The sequence below is a fragment of the Bos mutus genome, chromosome 24 (assembly GCF_027580195.1).
Source record: "Bos mutus isolate GX-2022 chromosome 24, NWIPB_WYAK_1.1, whole genome shotgun sequence".
In the NCBI taxonomy this organism is placed as follows: Eukaryota; Metazoa; Chordata; class Mammalia; order Artiodactyla; family Bovidae; genus Bos; species Bos mutus.
Window position 1 is genome coordinate 61279140 of NC_091640.1, and position 18842 is coordinate 61297981.

The following is an 18842-nucleotide window of genomic DNA, read 5'->3' on the forward strand; positions in this document are numbered from 1 at the left end:
AAAAGTAGCTTTTTAAAACTTGTATGTTCATTTGCTATTTTTGTTTATACTTAAAAAAGAATTCAGTACGTAGACTGTCATTATTATCTCAGTGGTACAGAGAAGGAACATGAGGTTAAGAAATTTAAGGGACTGGCCCAGGGTAGGACAACTAGAAAACCACAGAATACCCAGAAATTGTCACAAATTTCCCCTTTTCCTCTGACCATCTCTTCTTATAAGCAGTCTAATCTTGTACTATCTCCCTTTCACCTTTTCAACTTACGTCTTTTGAATGACTTAATTCTTTTTTTGTCTTAATTATTTTTACCACTTCATAGTCCTCTGTTTAAATAAGATTACCTTGACTTATGAAACAAAATACTTCTGTGTGTGTGTGTGTGTACAGGAGCCCATGATAAAGTAAAGAAATGGTTGTATTTCAGGTGCTGTGTGTAAGGATATTTTCTGCGTCCCCTTTGTAGAAGTTTGTATAGTGGGATGCGTGGCAGTACTGTGTGCCTTGGTTTTGGGTGTTTATGAAATGATGAAACCTCCCTAGGGTGCAGAAGCATTAAAATGGAATTTGCTTTCATATTTTGGAATTTATAATCCAGTTTGTCATTCAAGTTTGGTATGATTCAGACTGCTGCATGATGTAATTATTTGTCAAGTGAATGAGTAACTTTGAAAGGAATAACTTTGTAAAGCAGTTAAGAGAAAAGATAATATTGTTTAGAAAATCATTCAGAAATACTCGTTGCACTTGAATTACCAGGGAAAAACTGCATTCTCTGGTGATAATGGTTTTCTTAGGAACGTTAGTTTTTCCTTTTAGAGAAGGTGTGGACAGAGTTTAGTTTGATAGAACTGAGAAGATTCTCCCAATCTCGTAGGCAGCTGAAGCTTTCAAATGCACAAGACACTTCCCCTACTGGAGAAAATGGGAAGGATGACACTTCTTCAGATATGCTTGTAGAATTAATGTGATGTAAGAGGCAACCAGTATATCCGTCTCATTGTTTTGAAATTACTCTTGTGGTTGCCAATGTGAGGAGACAAATACTATATAATACTGTGCTTTTAACATTAAGTGGTTGTATGGGTTCAAAGCAGTAAGTCGATGCCCACACTCTATTCAGAATAAAATGCCAAACTGGTCAAGGTGCTATTTAAATTTCTTTCTGCATGGAAATGTTGATTTTGTTTTTAACTATTTGTGTTGGAATAATCTTCTGTTTACAGAAAAGTTGCAAAAACAGTATAGTCTCCATATAGTCCTCCTCCAGTTTCCCAAACATCTAATATTACCGTGATCTGTATGTCAAAACTAAGTAATGTACTGACGCTGGTACATTACTCTGAATTTATTTATATTCTACCAGTTTCTCCATTAATGTCACTTTTCTGTTCTGAGACTGACTCTAGGGCACTATAGTGCATTTGATTGTCATGTCTCCTTTGTCTGCCCTGGGCTCTGACAGCAGCCTTTTGGAGTGAAGTAATTAAGAATGGCAGACACCGGGGAGAAAGATTGCTTTCTGAAAAGTCAAGGTAGGGGGACAGAGGGCAAATATTTTAATAAATGCAGATTTTAGATAGATACAGTGTCTTCCTTTTCTCCAACCTTAAAAACCAGATACACATTTCAAAACTTTTAGAAGTTATTATAGTTAGTGTATTAAAAGGGAAATGAGTTGTAAGGAGCTGGTTAAAGAGGTTAGGTATTATGGAAGGCATAAGAGTGAGAACTCCCTGGTTGGGTATGAAGCCCATATGAAATGTGGCCACAATCTTTAAACTTTGTGTGTTGAGGACAGTCCTATGATAGTGTCTTTTCCTTCGACCCAGCTTCCTGGGAGCATGGGTTGGGACTGCTGGGAAGAGAGTGAGAACTCGGCTCTTTGGGGTAGCGTGTGTCTGGGCACCTGGAGTGGCACGGGCTGACGGTCACAGGGCACCTCTGCTTCTGGCTTCCCCTTCCCATTGTCTGTTTTTCCTCACATGTAGCTCTTAGGAATTTACACAGTTTAGTCGCACTAGAAGTTACTATGGAAACAGTTTCTTTTTCTTTTCTTCTTACTGAGAAACAAAACATTCCCAGAAAGGATTATCCATATCCTGATGTTTAAATGAGGATTCATTTTAATAATAAGTATCTGAAAGAGAGACAAACCAACACCAGAAAGAAATATCTGAGTTTCTTATTCTTAATGACCATCCTCACCCATCAGGTTGGAAGGATACAGAAAAGTGAATTTCAGTGATTTTTTATTTAAAATGAATTAGGTCATTAATTTAAAATGAAAACTATTTTCAGTTGATGCTTCTGGATCTTTGGTACAAGAACAATGTTAATCTTTGTTCTAATTTTTTATTTGATTCTGTGAACATTTATAAAAGGTTATTAATTAGCTGACTTCTACCAAGACAGGCTCTTATATATGTATTAATTTTTAAACTTCATCTTAGGACTTAGTGTTGCTTGCCAGAACAACGGAGAAGGCAATGGCACCCCACTCCAGTACTCTTGCCTGGAAAATCCATGGACAGAGGAGCCTGGTAGGCTGCAGTCCATGGGGTTGCTAAGAGTCGGACAAGACTGAGTGACTTCACTTTCACTTTTTACTTTCATACATTGGAGAAGGAAATGGCAACCCACTCCAGGATTCTTGCCTGGAGAATCCCAGGAACAGAGGAGCCTAATGGGCTGCTGTCTATGGGGTCGCACAGAGTCGGACACGACTGAAGCGACTTAGCAGCAGCAGCAGCTAGAACAACACCCAAGGCTGTCCCTTTAGAGTTTTTAATTTGGATCAGATGTTAGCGGTAGATGCTATGTAGGAAATAGCTCCTTGGGGAGGATTATTTAATACAATATTGATTGTAAAGGCATCCCTGAAATATTAATGCAGGCATGCTTTAAAAAGTCAGCAAACATCCTATTGTATGCAGTGTAAAAAGGAGTCTTTCCCCAACATGGATACATGTCCAGTGTTTTTTTTAATATTTTTAAAAAATTGTTTTAATTATGAAAGTATGATAATGCATTTACAGGAGACTTGGAAAATACAGAACAAAGTTACATAGTTCCACTATATATTACAATTTTTTTAGGTAGGTAACTGAAGATTTTTAGTTGGAGTTTCAGTATCAAACTCTCAAAAATTAATAGAATGGATAAACAAGTAGAAAGGATATAATAGACCTTATGAGCACTATGAATCAGTTCAACATAATTAAGGTTGATGCAGTTTTCACACAATAGCAGGATACAAATTCTATTCAAGTTCCTGTAGACTGTAAACCAGGAGACACTGGAACATATCCAGGGACATAAAACAAGGTGCAATAATTTCTTGGCCTAAAGGTATTGAAATCATACACTCTGTTCACTTATCACCGCGGAATTAGGTTCAGTTCATTTCAGTTGCTCAGTCGTGTCCAACTCTTTGCGACCCCATGAACCGTAGCACACCAGGCCTCCCTGTCCATCACCAACTCCCAGAGTTTACTCAAATTCATGTCTATCGAGTCAGTGATGCCGTTCAACCATCTCATCCTCTGTCGTCCCCTTCTCCTGCCCTCAATCTTTCCCAGCATCAGAGTCTTTTCAAATCAGTCAGCTCTTTGCATCAGGTGGCCAAGGTATTAGAGTTTCAGCTTCAACATCAGTCCTTCCAGTGAACACCCAGGACTGATAAAGGATGGACTGGTTGGATCTCCTTGTAGTCCAAGGGACTCTCAAGAGTCTTCTCCAACACCGCAGTTCAGAAGCATCAATTCTTTGGTGCTCAGCTTTCTTTATAGTCCAACTCTCACATCCATACATGACTACTGGAAAAACCATAGCCTTGACTAGATGGATCTTTGTTAGCAAAGTAATGTCTCTGCTTTTTCATATGCTGTCTAGGTTGGTCATAACTTTCCTTCCAAGGAGTAAGCGTCTTTTAATTTCATGGCTGCAGTCACCATCTGCAGTGATTTTGGAGCCCCAAAAAATAAAGTCTGTCACTGTTTCCCCATCTATTTGCCATGGAATGATGGGACTGGATGCTATTAGTTTAGAAATCAAATATCAAAAGATACTTGAAAATAACCCATATATTTTCAAGTGCAGTGTGACATTTACCAAGAACACGTGCAGCGCGGTTTCAGAGTGGTTGGGGGGCAGTGATGTGGGGGTGAGGGGGTAGCTGAGGAAGGGAGTTTCAGAGGCTCTCTGGTCAGATACATGAGTAGCTCTAGACAAGGTAGCCTGACTGTCCACTTTTGTGGCCTGCTTTGCTGCATGGATTTGTTTCAGACATGTTGACTGATCCTGTGGATTCTTTTCAGAGTGAGTCTACACGTGACTCTGTTGCCTGGAGACAGACTTACTTTAAAGTCCTAGTCACTTCTGTAGCGCTGTGCTGTCCCACTGGGAAGTTTGTTTCTTGATTTCAAGGAAGGTTAAGGGGATTCAGATCACTGATTTAGTGTTGTGCACGAATCTTGGGTTTTTGGCTTGTTTTTGTTGTATTCCCCTAACCCCATGCAATAAGTATTTAAGTAATTTAATTAAATTAATTGAAGTATACATGAAAGTGGTTTTAACTTTTCATTACAGGAAATGTTAAATATTCAGAAGTAGAAATAATTGCCCACATACCTATGACTCAGCTTCCACAGAGGTCGGCCTGTGGCCAGTGGTGTGCATGTGTGTGGCCCCACGACGTGAGTTCACAGGTCGTAAGGCCACATGGCTGGTCCACAGGTCTCTCTCCTTGTTGATCGGCGGTTAACATGGTGCCTGTGGCCGTCACACTGCTCATCTCTCTTTCTTTTAGTATCAGTCATAGTATTTTAATTTTCGGGGTTTTCTCTTTTTAATGGAAAAAAAAAGGGGGGGATCATGTTGAAGTTGCTGTGATATTTTGGTTCACCCTCAATATGCATAGCATAAGCCAGTCAGAGTCCCATCTCGTGCGAAATTAAAGATCACATGAAATGATGAGTAAACATCACCCTTTATATAAGAATAAAATACATGGTCAATCACAGTCGAACTTTTGCCTTCATGTACTTAAAAAGTGTTTTATTGTCCAGATTTTACTCAAAGAGTACATCACTAACCAGAGTCAGGGATTTCCTGTGTAATAGGATTATTTCCAGCATATAGATCTGTGTCATTTGATGTAGTTGCAAGGACCCTTTAAGGTCACTTAGCATCTTGTACACATGTTTTACCTCCTAACATGAAGTGTAATTTAGGGCGTGTGCTGCGTTTTGTCAGCTTCGCTGGTCGCTTGTCTTTTCAGGCTGTGCTGTAGTTGGTTACATTGTGGGTATAAGGGTAAGAAGTTGTACTCTCAACCCTATTCTGCTAAGACGCCATGGGAAACTCCTCCTTCATATTTTGTACCCATTGTTTAGATAAAGGATCACAGTCGTTTGGTCCTGGCAGTCTATGTCTCTGGTAGAATCTGAAGTAGAATGGGAGGGTCTGAGTGACATGGATTTTAGTTTATGGTCACCCCTATACCTAGAATATTGCTTTTGTATCAATTCTGTAGTGAAGGTATGAGAAAAATTTGGAAATGCATTATATGAAGTGTTTAGGGATAGGAAGCATTGAGGAGGTGATGAGCAGGCAGAGTCCTGAGGAGGGATCTTCACCTGGAGGCAGGGCAGAAGCGCGTTTCAAGGAGAGGAGACGTCTGCAAGCGCAGCTGTGCACCGTGTGACGTCAGTGTGACGTTAGCACGTCTGCAGGCGCAGCTGCGCACCGTGTGACGTCAGCACGTCTGCGTGGCGTGGCGGGGAGCAGGGAAGGGCACGGGAGGAAGTGCTGCAGGTCTGGGTGCTTTCGTGCGTGTTCATTCTGTTTTCCTGGGAAAACTCAACTACGTTACCCACTAGTTTAACTGAATTTTCCAACATGGTAATGGATTTGTTCCACAACAATTCATACTGTGGAGTCGTTCCTTGTTATAGATACAAATAGCAGTTTATGAAATTAGGGAGCTTAGAAATTCTTCTTTAAATTTAAACTGATTTAAACTAATGATAAAGTATTTTGTATTACGTTAAATTTTGTTTTTGTAATAATCAGGTTAGTGAAAATAAAATGATCTCTTTGCAGTTATAACGGCACTTCATCTTGTTTCCACATCGCTAATCTTCCCCCGCCCCGGCCCGCACCGTGGTAACTATTGGTTCTGAAATCCTAGTTAATATATCTCTAAAGAAGGGATTTTTCCTTCATTCTAAGTCATTTCCATTTAAAATTACTTAATTCTCTTTCCTTCACACTTTTTCAATCCGCTTTTGTGCTGATGGAAAAGGTAGCTTGTTTCCTTACCGTATCCTGACCGAACCCCGTCTTGGGGAAGCAGTGCTCCTCGAGTGCTTCCGTGTGAGGCTCACCCAGCGTCTCGTCTCCCTCCTCCCAGCCCCCGGCCGTGCCTCCACGGGTCACTCCACACCTCTGTTTAGGGCCGGCGGGTGAGGGCAGTGAGAGGGGATGAGAGGGTACTTGCCCCACCCTTGCTTGTGCCAGGCATCCTTCCAGGTTCCACTTCTAGCATCCAGACTTCAGCAGATGGAAGAAATGTATTGCACATGTGTGTTTTATCTGTATGTTGTTGTTAATCTTTAATAAAATACATTCTAGGTTTCAAGAAAGGAACTTACAGCCATGTTTTAAAGTAACAGTATGTGATTTTAAGATTGGGAAGTAGTTGCCAAAAACATAATGTTCCTTGTAGTTTTCTGTAATAATTGGCTTAACAGTTATTTGGCGTTTTCTTTTAGAGTGGTCTTGGGCCTTCCCTGGCGGCCCAGTGGTTAAGACCACTGGCTCCCACTGCAGGGCCTGGGTTCCCATCAGGAAATAAGACCCTGCGTGCCTCACAGTGAGGCCAGGAGATGGACTGAGAGATAAGACGGTCTCTTGCCACTTTATTTTTTTTAAGTGTTCTTTAACCTTAAGTTCTAGTCATCATCAAGTGTCTCTTAGTTGAGTGACTTAGCATTTAAGATTTGAGAAGGACCTTGTGGACTTGCAGACTGACTTCTCTCCTAAATAAAAAGGGCTACCGCCTTTCAGAGACCTACGGTGTCTCACAAGACAGTTCTTCCTTAGAAGTGAGCTGAGGTCTTCATTCCTGTACCCTTGGCTCACTGCTCTGGCTTAACCCAAGGTGATCATTGCAGTCCCTCTCCTGTTTGATGACCTCTTAACTATTTAAGTTTCTACGCCTTCCCCCATGCCTTGGCAATCTACTTCCCGGAGAAACACCTCTGATAATTGCAGCAATGCCCTCATCACTTGGCGCCCAGATTCCTTCTCTCCGTTTTCCTTTGGGTACTCTGCAGTTTCTTGATAGATTTGCCATACCGTCTGGAGCACAGAGGATGCGTCCACTGTTGACCATTCTTTAGACGTTATTTAAAATGAGTGAGTGAGTTATTCATTCATGAGGTCAGCAGCAGAATCAAAAGACTCTTTGTTCCTCCCCAACCCCAAATTGTTAATAGGTATGTTTTGTTAATAATAAGGTCATTTAGCCAAGTGAGCTGATGTAACAGTGACAGCAAATGGTGGTAACTAGCATTCTGGTGCTCTTCCTGGGTGCCAAGGCCCGTTCTGGATGCGCCACAGTGTCCCTGTTAGGCAGGTGCTCACGACACTGTACAGGGCCGGGCTTCAGAGCCGAAGGAAGGAGCCCTTGAGGAGATGTCGTCATCGCCGTCTCACGTGAGGGAATGGGGTGTGAGGAGCCCAGCATCGCTTTATGCAGGGAGTTCTGCTGCCTTGCTCCTTTCCTTTTATTTTACTTCAGTGTTTTACAGCCACCTGAAGGGACGAAACAAACCAAACTTCAAATAGCAACTGAGATTTATTTACTGAAAACATCAAAGGGAAGGTTCAGGGCTTCGTGTGCACAGTTGCCGGTAGCCTCCAGGCCGTTCAGCAGTAGAGCAGAAGGTGGCTTATAGGCAGTCTGTAATGCTGCTGAGGGGACCTGAGCACCGTCACTGCACGGATCACTGACCTTCCTAAAGGATGACCAGGAGGGACTTAGGAGGTCTGAGATGCCTTCTGAGTCACTCAAGGCAGCTTAAGTCAGTTTTGGTGTTGAGGGCACTGCTGTTGTCTACCTCTTCCAAAACCGGTCAAGTCTGGCTGCATCAGGAACTTATCATACATGGTTAACCAGATCTCTGCATCTGGTCGTATTATATCTTGAAGTTCAGTCACTTTCATCTGAGTGTTAGACCAGTGTAAAAATACATGGTGTGTGTCCATGTGAACCGAGGCACTTCAGTTGTGTCTGACTCTCTGTGACTGTACCCACCAGGCTACTCTGTCCATGGGATTCTCCAGGCTAGAACACTGGAGTGGGTTGCCATGCCCTCCTCCTGGGGATCTTCCTGTCCCAGGGATCGAACCTGCATCTCATGTCTCCTGCGTTGGCAGGCAGGTTCTTTACCAGTAGTGCCCCCTGGGAAGCCCCCCGCAAATAAATACATGGAGTCTTAAGGGTTTAATTTCCATGATATATTTACTTACCTTGGAAGACGCCAGTGTTTGTAACCCAGAGTATTGGATTATCTGCAACTATTCTGAAGAGTTAAATTCTTCTACCCACTGGTCTGATTTATTTTATAAAGTAAGGAATACTAGAATAATTGAAAAAATACCAGTGAACTCTCCAGGTTAAACATACCAGACCTTGTATGTTGGACTGGAACTTAAACATTGAGGTGTTTGTATAATTTGTATTTTAAATAGAAAACCAAGTAGCTTGCTTCTAGACTATTTAGAAATATTTCTGTTTAATGTGAATTTGTTATTTCTTATAATAGAAAGTTCGAATGTAAGATTTTTGTGGTTAGCGATCTTCCCCGTCCTTTGTGGGGGAGTGGCCCCCTTGGGGAAGCGCTCACAGGCTCTCCAGTGGTCCCACTCTAAGGAGCTTGTTTACATGTATTCTGCCAATAAGGAAATGAGGAAGGAACTCTGAGTTCAGATTTGATCTCCACCCAAGCCGAGTCCTGTTTTTCTGTTCTTACCGAGAAACACAATGGGATTTCTGTGTATGGAAAGGCAGCCACTCTTAGCCTGGAGACCCGATGAGCAATGCTGGAGGCCTTGGGGACCTTCTCCGAGCCTCTCACCGTGCGTGCGGCTCCAAGAGGACAAGGCTCCAGGCCTGCGTGTCTGGTTTCCACCGTCCCATGAGCTCCTGGGACACGTCCCACAGCTCTGCCTGCTCCTGGGGGTGTAGTGGCAGTCTGCACGGGGGCCTGTGAGGACCTGTCCATCTTGTCCCGAGAGGGGACCGTCAGCGCTGGACAGCCGGGGGCTCCGGGTCTGTGCCCTCTGCTCCTCTGCACCATTGCACGTGCCTTTTTGAATTATGCTTGTTAGGTATCTGTGCCCTCAAGGGGCCTGTGTTTTGAAGATGATCAGTCCAGGGGCTGTTTCCTAGAGGCAGGTGGTAAACACGCTGACGGGGCCCCCCTCCCCTTCACTCACCTGGCAGAGAGGTCGGGACGCCCAGCAGGAGCTCTAGGTCTAAATTTCTCAGAACTGTTTCTCCTTATTGTTATGCGTGCTTAGTCACTTCACTCTTGTCCAACTCTTTGTGACGCTGTGGACTGTAATCCGCCAGGCTCCTCTGTCGGGGTTCTCCAGGCAAGAATACTGGAGTGGTTGCCATTTCTTCCTCCAGAGGTTCTTTCCCACTCAGGGACTGAACCCGCGTCTCCGGCGTCTCCTGCATTGCAGGCGGGCTCTTTAGTGCCGAGCCCCCAAGGAAGCCCAGCTTTATTGTTAAACCCTGGTCCTTTTACAGTGACTTTCGTTTGTGTGCTTACCTGTCAGTCAGTCATCTGTCTAACGCTTCTCTTCTCTTTCTCTCTCTCTCTCTCCTTCCTTCCTCCTTTCCTTTTCCAGCCTGCAGCTCTCTGTACTGTTTTATTCTTTGGTCTCTTAACTACAGTTAACAGGTCCCTTACAGTCTTAGGAAGCCTACTCTTGAAACTCACAGCCCCTTTCGGGAACACTCGCGCCCACTCAGAGTTCCTGCTCACCTTTGTGCTTGGCTGTGACGGCCTCTCCACATCCTCTTTGTCTTCGTTTATTTGATTACATCTGGTGGTTTAGAATACTGTGTAAATTTGTGTATTTTATTTCTTGGATTTTTAGCTGTTTCATATTATTTACTCATTTAAGGCAAAGAAATAATTCCCAATGCGAGGATCAAACCTGGGTTTCCTGCATTGCAGGCTGACTCTTTACCATCTGAACCACCAGGGAAGCCTAAAGAAACAATAAAATATCAGAACTTCAGGTAGAACTTAATAAATCCAAAATCGGTATTTTGATATGCCCCTATGAGGACATTATTAATGTATATATTGTAATTAATTTTATAGGAAGGTTTTCTGCATCTGCTGTTAAGCAGATTTTATGAAATGATAATGAATGCAGGTTCAAGAAATGAGAGGTCATTGAGAAAAGATCTGGAATCAAGGCATTTCGTGTGTTTGTAGAATTTTTTTTTAAAGAAATTATTTCATGTTTTGGAGCAGTGACAGTTTAAAGTTTATTAAAATGAGAAAATCTTTGATATCAAGTATTATAAAACTTTTATTGATGAGGATGAAATTGAAAGTAAGTCGTTAGAGTACTTAGCTAGTAAAGATGAATAAACTATTATAAATTTATATTCTCCTACATGTTTATGCCTTCCCAAAGCATTTGGAAGGGGGGAGTGGGGTAAGAATTAAAACTAAGTAAATTAAGGTTAAGAATTTTTTACAGAAATTTAGTAAACTCCCCAGAGACTCTCCCTATAGCCAGGGCATAATTTCCCAAACCACCGAAGGCTAGGCCAGAGCAATTAATGACTCATAAAGCCAGTGTACAGCAATATTTTACTTTGCACAGCGGAATTATTTATGCTGTTTCAGCTGCTTCAACCAAGCCTTTCAGAATCATTTTGTTTGGTTTTGAGTCTGCTTTGCGCATAATAAGGATAAATAGTATTTCACTATAGTGGGGAGAAAAAACTCATCTGGTTGTCATTCTGAACTTTCCCTTGCTTATGAAAGATAATTGTCCACTAAGTGAATGGTAAGAAAAATGTGAGTGACGTAGAGTGCAGGCCTCTTGCAAAAGGAGGATGATAATTTCCGAAGCACAGAGCAGGGATGGGTTAAGGCTAGGAGAGAGGCACCCAGACTCAGAGATCGCTGATGCAAGGTTCCTAACAGTTGGCAGAGAGATGATCGAGGAAAGGGTCCAGCTGAGTGGGATGGTGGAGTTGCATAGAAACCTAGTAGGTAATCTGGAAAGTTTGTTGTTCACATTACCATTTTTTTATGGTTAGTCTGCAGTGTTGTTTGGGGAAATAATTCGAGGGCCCAGGGAGCTTTTTGTTCATATGTGTTCATATGTTCCAACCCTCAAGCTGGAAAAGAAGACTTCTTGAGCCAGTGGCTGGGCTGTGTGTGTGCACTCAGTTGTGTCCAGTTCTTTGCAGCCCCATGGACTGTACCCGCCGGGCTCCTCTGTCCATTGAATTTTCTGTCCATGGCAAGAATGCTGAAGTGGGTTGCCATTTCCTTCTGCAGAGGATCTTCCTGACTCGTGGATCAAACCCATGTCCCATGCATCTCCTGCATTGGCAGGTGGATTCTTTTACCACCGAGAAGCTATGGTTGGGATTCATGTGCATTTTAATGTATTTCCCAACGTGTATAGGCTCATGGGGGAAAATATCCCATTTGATTTACTGAGTCTAAATTATTAGCCTCAAAATTTTTTGTCATTTTTAATACAAACTAGCACTGATTTCCCAAGCCATGGTGACTGGACCTGATCTTCTGAAACCTGACTTCGTTCACGTGTGGTTCACTCCTGTCTATGAGGAATGACATCAAACCGCCTTGCTCTGGGCTGAGGGCTCTGTTAGGATTGGACCGTGGCAGTTGCAGGAGCCTCCCTCTGGGTGGCACTTGAACTTAAGGCTGTCATTCAGACTCTGTGTGGCTGGGCTTTCTCCATGCGACCTTGGGCAGACCCTTCAACTTTCATCTTTGAAGTGGAGATCAGTCCTTATTGTGCTGAGTTACTGTGAAGATGAAATTAAAAGACGCTTGCTCCTTGGAAGGAAAGCTATGACAAACCTAGACAACATATTAAAAAGCAGAGACATTACTTTGCCAACAAAGGTCCGTCTAGTCAAGGCTATGGTTTTTCCAGTTGTCGTGTATGGATGTGAGAGTTGGACTATAAAGAAAGTTTAGCACTGAAGAATTGATGCTTTTGAACTGTGGTGTTGGAGAAGACTCTTGAGAGTCCCTTGGACTGCAAGGAGATGCAACCAGTCCATTCTGAAGGAGATCAGCCCTGGGTGTTCACTGGAAGGACTGATGATGAAGCTGAAACTCCAGTACTTTGGCCACCTGATGCGAAGAGCTGACTCATTTGAAAAGACCCTGATGCTGGGAAAGATTGAAGGCAGAGGAGAAGGGGACGTCAGAGGATGAGATGGTTGGATGGCATTACCGACGCAACGGAAATGAGTTTGGGTGGGCTCCGGGAGCTGGTGATGGACAGGGAGACCTGCTATGCTGCAGTCCATGGGGTTGCAAAGAGCTGGAGACGACTGAAGCGACTGAACAGCAGCCACAATAAAAGGCTACTTGCTGTGAGGTGTGTGCTGCTGCTGCTGAGTTGCTCAGTCGTGTCCGACTCTGTGCGACCCCACAGACGGCAGCCCACCAGGCTCCCCCGTCCCTGGGATTCTCCAGGCAAGAACACTGGAGTGGGTTGCCATTTCCTTCTCCAAGCGAGGTGTATAGAGGTGGCTTTCTCATTTCTTCTATTTCTTATCTTGAGGAGGATCTTAGATTTAATAGGCGCCATGTAGGCAGGTTACAGCCCCTTTGGTTAGACGTACTGACAGTTCTTTCATTTGGGAGTTGTGTAAAACCTCTGTGATGGTGGCCTTACCTGCCCAGGCTGATCTAGGGGGAAGCCCTTAAATCTCCTTTATTGCAGGGCCTGGCACAGGGCAGAGGTGCCACTTGCGGTTCGGTTCTCGTGGTCGTCTTGGCCGCCCACTGCCGTCAGGACATGTCTGGCTTCTGCTCTTCATCCCTGCCCCTGTTCTGCCGTGACCTCCACAGACCCCTTGCTTGCTGGGCTTTCATCCTGCGCCGTCCTCCCCCTGGTTTCCAGCAGAAACAGGCTTGCGGTCCAGAATGAGGAAAGAAATCAAATCAGACTTGACATTTAATCATTATCTTGTAGTTGTCCAGAGAGAGTATTTATTCAGCCTGATGCTTCAGCCGAAAGGGAATGTGTCCTCTGCAGAGTAGTCCCTGTAGGAGGAACGCCCCAGCCGGTTGACGGCTGGTGAGAGAGAAGGGCGGTGAAGCAGTGCCCTGTCATCCTCCCGGGAAGCACTCCCGAGGGCCGCACTCAGCGTGAGGCACAGGCTGCTGTGAACGGGACGGGCTGAGTCCCCCTCTGTGAACCTAACAGTCAGACAGAGACTCTTCTTGGAACTTTTGCACGACCGCCCATTTTGCTGAAGCCGGAATCTTTACCATGACCTCAAAGGAGCTGCAGGATCTCCTTACCTTTTCACTGAAGTTTTATATTGAGATTACATTGCTTTTTTCTCAGTTAAACGCACACACACCGAAGAGCACAAAGACGAATATGACAGTTCCTGGTTGTCTAACGTTCTGACCTGCGTGCATGCTAGGTCGCTTCAGTCGTGTCCAACCCTTCGCAACCCCATGGACTGTAGCCCGCCAGGCTCCTCTGCCCATGGGATTCTCCAGGCAAGAACACTGGAGTGGGCTGCCATTTCCTCCTCCAGGGCGTCTTCCTGAGCCAGGGATCACACCTGTGTCTCTTGCATCTCCTGCATTGACAGACGGGTTCTTTACCACTAGTGCCATCTGGGAAGATGCAGTTCCTTCATACTTTGTATTATTATAAAGTGAGTAAACATAGATACATTCCAGATTTCCTGTCTTTCCATTCCTATTTCCATTTCCCTCCCTGCTTCCCTAGAGGCAGTCACTGTTACTAATCTGACATGGTCAGTGTATGTGCTGTGCTTAGTCGCTCAGTCGTGTCCAACTCCAAAGAGTTGGACTGTAGCCCACCAGGCTCCTCTGTCCATGGGATTCTCCAGGCAAGAGTACTGGAGTGGGTAGCCTTTCCCTTCTCCAGGGGATCTTCCCAACGCAGGGACTGAACCCGGGTCTCCAGCATTGCAGGTGGATTCTTTACCATCTAAGCCACCTGGGACTGACCAATGTATGGTGTGTAGCTTTATTGCACATGTAACTATTCATGCATAATATATGGAATCATTATGTGTGTTTGTGTTAAAATTTTTTTCATACATGACATTATACTATATGTAAAATTTTACAGCTTGCATTTTTTGATTTATTTATTTTGGGCTTGAGTTTTTTTTTTTTAATCAATCCAGGTTGATACATAGAAATCTAGTCTAGTCATTTTAACTGCAGCTCTGAGTGGCAGGCTTGCTCTCTCTTGTGGGTTCAGGATATGTATCCCAGAGAAGGCCTTGAATTAGCCTGGCCTGGGTCACATGCCAGTCCCAGCTCGATCAGTTTGCAGGCTCAGCAGTGTGGCTCGGATGGCTGGAGCTGCAAGCATACGCCTGCAGCTCCCACCAGGGTCTCCTGCATCTGAAGGCTTGTTACGGGAAGAAGTGGGAAAGGATCTGGGGCGGACAGAAGCACAGATTGCCCCGTGAGCTCCAACCTGAGCTTGGCCCATCGGGGCCTCTGGGGGCCTCCTGTGGCGCCTGAGGCCCTGCTCCGTTCCCGTGCCCTGATGATCGCTGAAACTCACGTCACGGTGCGTTGATTGGGAAGGCCCCTGCAGAAGGAAACGGCAACACACGCCAGTATTCTTGCCTGGAGAATCCCATGGACAGAGGAGCCTGGCGGGCCACAGTCCACAGGGTCACAAAGAGTCAGACCCAGCGAAGTGACTGAACAAAGCAGCAGCGACAGACTGTGCTCTCCCTGCTCCTGAGGTGCTCTCCCTCCTCCTGAAGTGCTCTCCCTCCTCCTGAGGTGCTTGCCCTCCTCCTGAGGTGCTCTCCCTGCTCCTGAGGTGCTCTCCCTGCTCCTGAGGTGTTCACCCTGCTCCTGAGGTGCTCTCCCTGCTCCTGAGGTGCTCGCCCTCCTCCTGAGGTGCTCGTGAGGTGCTCTCACTCGGCCGCCGTGCGTCTGTTCTACGCTCGTCCCTCAGGAAATGGAAGGCCTGACACACCATTACGTCCTCACCACAGGTTTTCGCCTGGATGGATGAGTCCGAGTAATCCTTTCAACCTTACTTCCTGTAAATGGGTTCTGCCAGGGAATCTTGTGTGGCCGTGGCATGTTTGCACCTGCTTTGCAGGCGCATTAAATTCTGGCCTTTTTTTCACATCATTTGATTTGCGTGGGTGACCTAGCCCTGTTTGGGATTTTTCTTTTTCTTAAGGGTGAGAATTCAAGGGAAGATGAAATTGCTGAACCGTGAACTCAGACTGACTCTGTAAAATCTTTTGAGTTGAGCCCTGCCAGCCCTTTTCCATCTCACAGTCCCCTTAGCTTTCACAGTTCCTTTCCAACCTCAAACGTGCCATCAACAGAGTGTTTGTCATGCAGATTTACTCCTGAATACCTTTTTTAGCGTCAGGAGAATGCGGGTTCTGGTGAATGTAAGATGTATTGGAAGTAATCACAGCAGTCGTCATTATGGAGTGCTGGCTCTGAGCCAGCTGTGTAGCCGTAGGTGTCGTCTTAATGCCTGTTAAACAGGTGACAAAACGGGAGTTTGGAGAGCTCAGCAGGGCCCTCAGCTTCTCTCAGCTCGGGAATGGTGGAACCAGAGCCAACCCCCCTGAGAACCACATTCTGCTGCCTTTTGTAATCACGGAAGAGTGAAGCTGGGGTTTGGTAATAGAAAAGGGCATCAAACTGATCACAGACAAGCAGTGGCGTTTTTGCCATAAAGCTTTGGTGAAGATAGAGCGTGAGGAGGCATCAGCCCAGATCCTAGAACAGTGACCCCACAGCCTTGGTGAGGCGAGAGGAGCCAAGCTTTGTGTCAGCGGTCCTGAAGCCGTGTCCGTGGTGTAGATTGGCACCGTGGTTCCCAGCGTACGAGAGAGAGATGTGCAGGGTGCCCAGAGCTGTTTCTGCCTCCAGCATGCCCTGTAGCCCTGGGACTCTGGCTATCGTGGGAGTCATTTAACTGGGGATACTTTGAATATGTGAATAAACATTTAGACGTACAGTAAATTTCTCTTAGATTACCCACACGAAGCAAAACTGACACTGTGGGAGACATGACCTGAAAAATTTACAACAGGCAGTAGTGGAATCTGATTATGTGCTGCTGTTATTATTAAACATACGTGCAAGGCCACTGAGCGTGCTTTGCTTTGTGCTGTTTTTAAATCAGTATTTACAAGGGCTTTTGTTTAAGTTCAGCCTAGATCTTAGTGTCTGTCTTCCAACCCGGTGTCTACTCTAAGGTCTTACATTATTTAGCTTTGAATTCTCTTACCATGAATGTGTTTGGGAACATGACCCCTATAGCTGAAGGGGATTATGGGTCTCACTCCACCTGGCAGGATAACCTGTGCTCTTTGTCACCTGTCTCCTATACTAAGTTACTGTCAGCACCTTCCAGGGAGGGACACGATTTCCTCCCTTGGTAATGCTTTAATACTTTGCTCAGTTCTGTCTAAACACTCTTGGTTTAGATTTGAATAATGGTGCTAATTGCATAGCGAGTCTGTGTTCCCAAATGAGGTTATCTTGTTTCTGTCTGTGGAAAGCAGTCACAGGGCAAAGGATGCTGTGAAAACTGAACTGTGGCTTTTCTCCCCCGTAGGTCGCATCGCAGCGCATTAGCTCAGTGGACCTCTCCTGTTGTAGCTTGGAGCATCTGCCTGCCAACCTCTTCTACAGCCAAGACCTCACTCATCTCAATTTAAAACAGAACTTTCTAAGGCAGAATCCCAGTCTACCAACTGCACGGGGGCTCAGCGAACTGCAAAGGTGAGCATGCAGAAGGGGGTGGATAATTAGGAAGGGGAGGAGGTGCCAGCTTCTGATTGTTTCCTGACTATTCTTAGTGGAAAAGCTACAGCGGGGAACCTTTCTCTTTCAGAGGCTGGGTCATAGGACTTTGGTAGTGAAGACACTGTCAGTTCTCATTCTGAGATTTTTTTCAGGGTCCCTGCCTTTCAAATGAATGATTTAGATATTCATTAACTGGATACATTTGTGCAAGAAGAACGCTTCGCCTAAACCACTTGTATTTGTTAACCAATCTACAAATGCGTCTGGGAAAAATTAATATTTGGTGTGTTACTTCTGAACTATAGGGGTTTGGTCAGATACTTCTTTCAAAATTTACAAAAAGGTCAGTTTTTTCCATGATAAGATGTTTCCTTCGAAATCTAAGAACTTAAGTTTAAACCCATTAATACCACATCATCTGGGTGATTAGCGTCTAGGTTTCAAGAGTCACATGGTAAATGAAAAGGGTCTGCTCTTTTATAACTAGAGGGCAGGGACTTTAACCTACATCTTTCTGAAACAGATTGAAGGATTTACCAAATTAATTTCATTTTCTTTCTATTTTTTTTTTTTTGAGTAGTGATCAATCTTGATTCTGTGGTGAATAAATAAAGCCTCTGATGCTTACGTATTTGTTGCAAATATATGAGACAATTACTCCAGAAGGATATAACTTTTAAAGAAAGAACGAATAGTTCATTTGTTTGTAAATGCCTGTTAATGATCAGAGATTTAGCTATGATCATTAACCACTGTGGTTATGTGTTTATGATTTTTAACATCCAGAAAGAATAATCCATGAAGTATTAATATGAAGTTTGTGTGGATATGTTAGAGAAGGGAAGAGTGTTTTCAGTTGTCTTTTCGGATGATTGTGAGTATTCTTTGATGTGCTCAGTCGCTAAGTCGTGTCCGACTCTTTACGACCCTGTGGATTGTCGTCCGCCAGCAAGAGCACTGGAGCGGGTTGCCGTTTCCTCGCCACGCGATCTCCTGCCGCAGGGATTGAACCTGGGTCTCCTGCATTGCAGGAGGGTTTAAGTGCTAATTTCTTACATGTGGATTTCAATGCGGAATGTAAAACCCTTTCAGTAGACTTTTAAAATTCTTTTACATTAGGATACTTTGGTCTTCCTCGCACTTTGAATGGATTTTTGCCCATACATCATTTCAATGCATTAAGTATTGGTCATTTGGAAAATACTGGTTTGTTGGGATAATACAGATATTCCAAATGTTAACATTCTTCATTATGCAGTTTCGAGGCCGTTGTTAATATCACCACTGATCTCATCAGAAAAAATCCTGAAGTATTGGGAAGTTGTCAGGCTTACTGGGGAAACGAGTTTTCCAGCATTTTAAATTTCAGTCGAAGCTTGAAGGCTCCCCTTGGCAACAAATGCTGTCAGTGAAGTGACCTTCCCGCTTCCCTGTGGAGAACGCGTCCGCCAAGTGCCCAGGTCTGAGCACTGAGCTTGTCGGTCGTGCTTTGAACTGAAAGCGGTGTCCGTGAACACTGTGACCGGTCTGGCTCACAACTCAATAATCGCACAAGCGTTTTCCGTGGGTAACGGCACACTGAACGGCACTGAAGGTGGCCGAGCGCTCTGTGTGCCCTTCGTGTTGTATCACCCAGAAAGTGAAGAAGGCACACACACGGGTCGAGATGTAATACAAATAACTTTCTTGCCCCCAAATGGGCAATTTTAAAGTAAAATTGGTGTTATGCA

The 18842-nt window shown here is 44.5% G+C and overlaps 1 protein-coding gene across 3 annotated transcripts in view; it reads left to right on the plus strand.

Annotated features, from left to right (window-relative positions):
- The window catches only part of PHLPP1 (PH domain and leucine rich repeat protein phosphatase 1), a 230366-nt gene that overhangs the window by 115509 nt on the left and 96015 nt on the right, over positions 1–18842 (plus strand). For all 3 annotated transcript variants that reach the window (XM_070362033.1, XM_070362032.1, XM_005910191.2), the window contains exon 4: positions 16922–17088. In XM_070362033.1, coding sequence (XP_070218134.1) covers positions 16922–17088 — 167 coding nt within the window. The remainder of the gene's footprint in view (positions 1–16921; positions 17089–18842) is intronic.